Source organism: Cebus imitator, unplaced genomic scaffold, assembly GCF_001604975.1.
Source record: "Cebus imitator isolate Cc_AM_T3 unplaced genomic scaffold, Cebus_imitator-1.0 Scaffold38, whole genome shotgun sequence".
Lineage (NCBI taxonomy): Eukaryota > Metazoa > Chordata > Mammalia > Primates > Cebidae > Cebus > Cebus imitator.
Genome location: NW_016107353.1, coordinates 8,726,076 through 8,734,340, shown reverse-complemented (window position 1 = coordinate 8,734,340; position 8,265 = coordinate 8,726,076). Strand labels below are relative to the sequence as shown.

Genomic DNA, 8,265 nt, shown 5'->3' with positions numbered 1-8,265 from the left:
CAAAAAAAAAAAAAAAAAGCTGGGAAGATCTAGTGAACAATGGAAAGAAAATAATCAGAAATCCAGTTAGTAAAGACAGTATTAACAAGTTCCATAATTAAGGTAAACCGTCCCTAATCTCTTAACTTCAATAATTCCAATATAAATCCCAATTCTTCTCATATTTCCTAAAATAATCGCTTAAATAATTCTTTCCTTTTTTTTTTGAGTCTGAGCCTCATTCTGTCACCCAGATTGTAGTACAGTGGTGCCATCATAGCTTACTGTAGCCTCAACTTCCTGGATTCAAGTGATCCTCCCAACTCAGTCTTCTGAGTAACTGGAAGTACGGACGTGGTAAGCCACAACACTTGGCTAATTTTTACTTTTTGGTAGAGATGGGGTCCTACTATCTTGCCCCTGCTGGTCTCAAACTCCCGGGCTCAAGTGATCCTCTCACCTCGGCCTCCCAAAGTTCTGGAATTATACACGAGTAATGGCCCTTGGCCAATTAATTCTTTACCTGATTAATTTTTATCATCATCACTATCACTTTTTCCAATAAAACTGGCCTCCATAAAAAATCCTCTTAATTTTTCTACATACTGATCACCGCAAATTTTTACAATCTCAGCACCCAAAGAAGTTTTCTTCCAAATGACTTCTAGAGCTATGGGTCAACAATCTCCAAAGATGGATTAAGTGGTTTAGGAGACAAAGATAATGAGAAACAGGAGAGAGAGGAGCTGATCATTTCTCAATTTCTATAATTAATTAATAAATATCTTTTTGGCTGGGCACAGTGGCTCAAGCCTGTAATTCCAACACTTTGGGAGGCCAAGGTACTTGGATCTCTTGAGATTGGGAGCTCAAGACTAGCCTGTCCAACATGGTGAAACCCATTCTCTACAAAAATACAAAAAAAATTAGCCGAGCAGTAGTCCCAGCTACTCAGGAGGCAGGGGCAGTAGAATCGCTTGAACCCAGGAGGTGGAGGTTGCAGTGAGCCAAGACAGAACCACTGCACACCAGACTGGGTGACAGAGCAAGACTCTGTCTTAAAACAACAACAACAAAAATTTTTCGTCTATTATTTTTTCCAAGGCAATGTGTTTATATTCTCATTTAATTACATTGATGTGTAAAACTTCACAACAGCACAACACCCATAATAAGAATAAAATACATCAGCAGTATAAAGTTGAATGGCAGAGGCCCAGTATTTCCCTGTAAAAAATGCCCAATAACTGATAATCTACATTTGATTTTAAGATTAGCCTTTACCAGGCATAAAAAAGCCCTCCTAAGTTTAAATGGTAGCAGTTCTGTTTGTTTTGTTTTTTTGAGACGGAGCCTTGCTCTGTCACCACGTTGGAGTGCAGTGGCATGACCTCAGCTCACTGCAAATGGTAGCCAGTTTTAATTGTGTCCTTGTGTTTGGTATGCTTCCGGAGAAGACTATTAAGCAGAAAATGAGTAAGTGAATTTCAAGAATGTGATGTTTATCCTTATTCTAATAAAATCCACTTACAGTCTGAGTAAATAAATTGAAAATATGACTTTAAAAATAGTAACATTTTAGTGATTTTTTTTTTCCTTCTCAAATATTCTATTTGGGTCCAAAATAAGCAAAATATTATCATCAATTAAGCTGGTTAATCCAAACAGTGGCATGTAAAACCACCTTAATATTATTATGTTCAACCAATTATTCTCAGAATTTTGAAATTTGTTCCAGTGTTTAGTTTATCCTGAAACAAAAACATGCTTTCCAATATAATGCTACGGCACATACAAGTTTGTTCCAGCATTAAGTCTGGCTCTTAAACACAAGACTCCCTAATCAAACTGTATATAGTTGTCTATGAAATAAATACTGACTCAGAAATATACCCATTGGGGCAAAAAGATAGGTATGTTTATTAACTTAAGAAATTAATTGTAGCTGCTGAGGTCTAATTTGGAAATAACTATTAACACCAAAAAAAAGCACAGACTCCCAATGAAAGCCCAAATCAGAAAGGTATGAATATATCCTGAACAATTCTTCATAATTATAAATATTAATCTTTATAGAATAACTGCCATATGCCCATCATTTAATTCTGGCAAGAATTCCATGAATTAGTTTTTTTTTTTTGGGGACGGAGTTTCGCTCTCGTTACCCAGGCTGGAGTGCAATGGCGCGATCTCGGCTCACCGCGACCTCCGCCTCCTGGGTTCAGGCAATTCTCCTGCCTCAGCTTCCTGAGTAGCTGGGATTACAGGCACGCGCCACCATGCCCAGCTAATGTTTTGTATTTTTAGTAGAGACGGGGTTTCACCGTGTTGACCAGGATGGTCTCGATCTCTGGACCTCGTGATCCACCCGCCTCGGCCTCCCAAAGTGCTGGGATTACAGGCTTGAGCCACTGCGCCTGGCCCATGAATTAGTTTTTATAGGCCAGGCGTGGTGGCTCACACCTGTAATCCCAGAACTTCTAAGGGGTCGAGGCGGGCGGATCACAAGGTCAGGAGTTCGAGACCAGCCTGGCCAATATAGTTATACCCTGTCTCTACTAAAAACACAAAAATTAGCCAGGCATGGTGGTGCCTGCCTATAGTAGTCCCAGCTACTCGGGAGGCTGAGGCATGAGAATCGCTTGAACCCAGGAGGTGGAGGTTGCAGTGAGCCAAGATCGCACCACTGCACTCCAGTTTGGGCAACAGAATGAGACTTCCATGTCAAAAAAAAGCTAGGAATACTGAGGCTCACGGAAAGCGTGTGACTTGCTGAGAGCACAAAGAGGGGCGTTAGGAATTGAATTCAGTCTCTCAAAGCCAGAGTGCTCTTTCCAAATATCAAATGAACCCAAAGAGAGCAGAGTGGTGTGAAAGTGCCATTTACCTACTAGCAACAATAAAGAAAATTAGTTTCATAAAACATTTAAAATTATTTGAAGCCCATCAGTATACACAGTCTTTGAATAAAATGTATTCACAGCCAGTCATTTAAAAAGTAACCCAAATCTAGTGAACACTCTTGTATCATTGTTTTCACCTATTAAAAAAGAGACTGTCCCGACAATCACTTTAACACTCATTACTTTTTATCCTCCTCACTTGGGATAGGAGGAGCTCTAGCTGAACTCCAAACGGTTAGTAAATATCATTTTGCATTGTCCTAATGGGGAGTGGAACAGAAAATACGCCTCTGTATCCTAATAATTAGACATTCTGTTTCTCCCCAAGAAAATACAAGTAAGCTCTATTAACAATCTAACACAGAAATCCAAGGTCTGACACAAACACAATATTATGAACGGACACTGGGCGAAAAAACTGACGAACTGTTAGGAGAAAAACGAAAAGGCGGGCGTCTTTCAAAATCCGTCCAAAGCCTGAACCGAGGAGGGTCTGGGGCAGGGTGGGGAGAAGGAAACGCGCTCCACTCCGAGAGGCTCCAACAAGGGCGCCTCCATATGCGGAACTCTCGCCCAATCCCCGCACAGGCTGAAATCCCGTGACCGCTGGGGAGCCTGTTTGGAGAAAAGTAGACAGGGAGCCCGCAAGCTGGGTTGGCAGAGGACGCTGGAACCTGGCTGCTCGGGGAGAAAATGTCTCCTTGGCAGCTGCAGCCACTGTCCTGTGGTCTAACTTCCCAGGGCTGGCTGGCGAGCGAGGTGTGCCAGCCGCTGGCGTCTCCCCACCCCCTTCCCCTACCCATTTCTCTCCGCGGCTCCTGCACTCCGCAGAGCTGCCGCGACCAAAGCTACACCACCTAGCCAAAAAGAAAGAAAAGAGACAATCCGGGGTGCGCGCGGGCCGGCTGGGCTCGCCCTCGTATTCCCCGGCCGGTGACAGCCGCCCCAGCCTTCGCCGCCCGCCAGCAGAGCGCAGCCCTCGGCGCTGGGGCGGGCGAGGTGGCAACTGACATTTGCACGGTTCGTCCACACAGCCCGCACGCCCGCTCCTCCCAGCCCGCGGCCTCGGACCCGGGACTCCGCCGAGGGCCGTCTCCCTCTGCTCACCCGACCCTGCTCCAGCTCATGGGCCAGGAAGGCGATACCACCAGCGGGCAAGTGGCCTCCGAAGGGAACCATGTTAACCTTGCAATGCACACATCTGCCCACACGCCCAGTGTCACAGCCCGGCCAAGCCTGACAGCCTCCCCGCCGCGGATGCCTGCCCAGCCCAACCCCGCATCCCCTCCCGGACCTATGCCCGGACCCCTAGCCCGTCCACCCTAAACCAAACCCAGGAAAGGGGAGATGGGATTTTGTTTAGGCAAATACATCTACCTGGGTCAAATTCAGGGATCCGAGCTTGGTATTCGGCTCCGACTCTCATCCCAACATCTGCAAAGCAATGCCAAAAAATATATATGTATAATAAAAAAGAAGAAAAGAAAGAAAAAGGAAGAGACACTTAATAAAAAATAAAAATCGCTGGATGGAGGAAAGAAGCGGCGGGTGGATGGGAAGATATTAACTCGGGGCACTCCGGGAGATGGAAGCGGATGGGGGGCGGGGAACGGGGGGGGGCAAGGGCGGAGGATTGGTCGAGGGCGGAGGGACGGGGGTCGCGGGGGTGCTGCTGCACTGCACCGGGAGTTCGAGGCTACCGCAGCGCCCGGGCTCTGAGGGGAGGGAGGGCGGTAGAGCGGCGAGGGGAGGGGGCTGGGGGAGGGGAGGAGGGAGGGGGGCAGGCGGGCTGGCGGGGAGGAGTTCGAGGCTACCACCGTGCTCGTCGTCGCTGCTGCAGCCGCTCTCGGGCTCCGAGTAGTGCAGCCCGCCGTTGGTGGACGAGGCGCCGGTGCCGCCGCCGCCCGCAGGGCTCTTGGCGCTGCCGTTGGCCGATCGGTTCTTCCCCAGTAACTCGGGCCCTTTCTCCATCATGCCGGGCATGGTAGAACAGGGGAGGGGGAAAGGTGAGGGGAAGAGGTAGGCGTCAGGGTGAAGGGGGAGATGGCTTAGAGCGCGGGCGGGAGTGAAAGGAGGAGGAGGAGGAGACGCGGCGGCGGAGGAGGAGGAGGAGGCTGTTAATATGGAGCCGCCATAACCGCCCCGCTCCGGCAGTAGCGCAGTCGCCTCACAACAACCCGCCCCGGCCCCGCCTCTCTCCCCTCCTCCCTTCGCCGCCGCCCGCCCCGCGCAGTCCCCGGCGCCCCTCTAGGCCGCGCCGCGCTTTACGCCGCCGCCGGTATCACTCCGCTCCGCAGGGAGGTTCCGGCCGCCTGGGGGAGGAGGGGAAGGGGGGAGGGGCGGGGAAACCCCGCACGCCTGCAGCCCGGCCACCCCAACCGAGCGCTAATAAAATCGCCGCCGATGCATGGCCGCCGCTCGAGCTTTCTTCCTAGGGGGCGCTCCGGAGCGCGGGCGGGAGGTGCACGCGAGGAAGCGGGACTCTTTGCCCTCTCTGGGCGGAAGGAACGCGGTCATCCTGAGAAAGGGCGGTCGCGACTCGACCGCGAGACCGGGGGGGAGCGGACCCAGTCTGCGGACACGGCTGCCGGCGAGCATCGGAGCGCGGCCCTCCTCAGCTGCAGCTCAATTCCCAGGTGTCTGCCGGCAGCTTCAAGCTGGGGGCGTGTTCTGGCCCGCCTTGTAGTCGCGCAGTCTACCAGGGCGGCCTTGGGGTTCTGAGGCCCAACCGGCGAAAGAAGTGGACTCGGCCCTAACGATCTTGACGCTGCAATTTTTGTTTCTGGATCGCTGAACTGGGGCCTGATTCCCTGGAGAGTCTGGGGATGAGTTTCCGGGCCTGAGGGAAGCAAGTGTATTTTGCTGAAGCTTCTCTCCCCAGTCCTAACCCTACTGTCTTCTTAGTCCCACCTTTTTTTTTTTTTCTGTTTTAATAGCTGGGGAGTGAATGCTGTGAGTGGGGAAATAAGATGAACATGAATCCTGGCTCGGTAGTCGCGTTTTCAGTTCTAGCAGACCTGCGGTCTCGGCTTGGAGCGCTCGGGGAGAGGGCGGAGTCCCCCTGCGGAGGTGAAGCGAGTTCTGTGTTCTGGCAGCATTTCCAGCCTGGAAGAAGATGCGCTCTGTAATGATTTTCTGAATTGCATTCGGCGAAAGGAGTAGGGAACTGCGTTTATTCCCTCACCAGATTTGAGGGCGTCTGCTGCGTGCCAGGCTGCCTGGTATTGGGGGCTGTTTATGACTTCCTTTTTTTCTCATTTCCCCCCCCCGTCACGAGTAAGTAGAAATAAGTGAAGACTTAACTGTGAGCGTCTAGTATGCAGGTGTATGCTGAGTGGTATCAGGGTTCAACAGATGCTCTCCAAGCACTTGAAAATAAAGATTGTCTTGTAACAATTCTATTACAAATTAGTGCAGAGTGGTTCAAACCAGGAATGAACCTCTCCGGCCAGAGCAAACCTTACTAGGAGAAATAACATATCTAACTCAGGAATTGAGCTGAAAAAACCCTGGGAAATAAATATTTCTAAAAGGAAAAGTCTCCTGTATGTGGACAAAACTATCTGGTTCTAGTAGTAGAGATAGTTTCTCTATTAAAGCGTAATATGATTCCTTTAAATATTTGAATCATAAAACTGAACTTTTTATTCTGTTCCTTTACTCAATAAATACAGTTCTGAATTTTTTTTTTTAATTCCCATATGGTTTTCCTACAAGGAGAGAATGCCCTGGCCAAATGAAATGAATGGCCATTTTCCTTGACAGTCATATTTTTCAGCACAAATTAAATACACTGGTATGTTGGTTTTTATGCCGCAGCTTCTAACGAACATGATTCAGCTGCTTTGGTCCTGTAACAAAAAAGCTAGACCCTGTTCAAATGCTACTCACTCTGAGGCCTCTTAGCCAGCCAGCTTTCTAACAACTTTGTGTCACTCCATGTAGTTTCCTACAGAAGGGAGTCTGCATATACATCAAGAACCAAAACATTAGGAAGATTTGGGGATTTTTGTAATTTCTGTTAATTAGTAAAACCAGTAAAATGAGAAGATTCCACTCGAGCATAGCAAAATAGGCCAGACCAGAGAAGACTGCATTCCACCTTTGGGAAAAGAACCTGGGTGAGGGGACAGTATGGCGCTTTCTGAAAAGGAAAGTATAGCAGGTTTCTGTTTTGTTCCTGAAGAAAAGGAAAGCACCTGAAGCTGGCCTGGTCTGAAGAATAATAATGGACCGTGAAATGTTTCCCAATAGCTAACAAGGACTAATATACAGAGAAAAGGTATAAGGAGAAATCTTGGAAATATGCCTGTCTGTAATGGGTAAAAAGAGGAAAAGAACAAGCTGGATAAGAAGAAGAACGCTTTAAGAATGAGTTAATGGCCAGGCGTGGTGGGTCATGCCTGTAATCCCAACACTTTTGGGAGGCCCAGATGGGTGGATCACGAGGTCTGGAGATCGAGACCATCATGGTCAACATGGTGAAACCTCGTCTTTACTAACGTTCTCTGCTTCATAGATGTTGTCTTGTTGCTTTATCCTCACAAGGCAGAAGAGTCAAGGCAGTTCTCTTCAACATCATTTATAAGGGCACTAGCCCCACTCAAGTCTTAATCATTTCCCAAAAGCCTATCACATTGAGTATTAAGTTCCAACATATGAAATTTGGGGGAACATACACATTCAGACCATAGCAAGACCTAACTAAATCACACGAGAACATACAAGATGAAAAATATAATGAGCTGAGAATGGGAAGGAGGGGAACACTAACATTAAAGGGTCTAAAAGGAAAAGAAATTGGTGAAAGGAATTGAGAAATAGGAAGAGAACTAGGAAAGTGTGCTTTACAGAAACCAGGAATACAGAGAGATGCAAAGAGAAACAGAGTCACCAGGCCAACAGAGATAAGACTCAAATGCTTACGCAAGTAAGAGTTCATGACGATTCTGGTAAAAGCAATTTTATTGGGATCGATGGGCTAAAAAGCCAAGCTACAGTGGATTGAGAAGTGAAGGAAGGAAATAGGAACAAAAAATGTAAGCCTACTTCAGAAAAGTAGTCATATGGGAAAGGAGCACACACACACACACACACACACACACACACACGAGACTAAGTGTCTTAAAGTAACTACAGAGATATAGCCAACAATATGTATATATCTAACATTTTAAAACTTGAAGTACAAATGCTATTTCCTCACTGTTACCATTTCCCCCCAATTATCAGATAGATGTTTGAAGCTGCAACTTTATGTTTAGAAAAAAAGTAGGCCGGGCGCGGTGGCTCAAGCCTGTAATCCCAGCACTTTGGGAGGCCGAGGCCGGTGGATCACGAGGTCAAGAGATCGAGACCATCCTGGTCAACACGGTGAAACCCC

General features: G+C 47.8%; 1 protein-coding gene across 1 annotated transcript in view; it reads right to left on the bottom strand.

The window, feature by feature from the left end:
• RCOR3 (REST corepressor 3) overlaps nt 1–5,078 on the bottom strand; it is a 63,071-nt gene extending 57,993 nt beyond the window's left edge. The window contains exons 1-2 of the mRNA XM_037737445.1: nt 4,697–5,078; nt 4,260–4,316 (exon numbers count right to left, since the gene is read on the bottom strand). Coding sequence (XP_037593373.1) covers nt 4,260–4,316; nt 4,697–4,865 — 226 coding nt within the window. The 5' untranslated portion in view covers nt 4,866–5,078. The remainder of the gene's footprint in view (nt 1–4,259; nt 4,317–4,696) is intronic.
• Nucleotides 5,079–8,265: the final 3,187 nt, after the last annotated feature.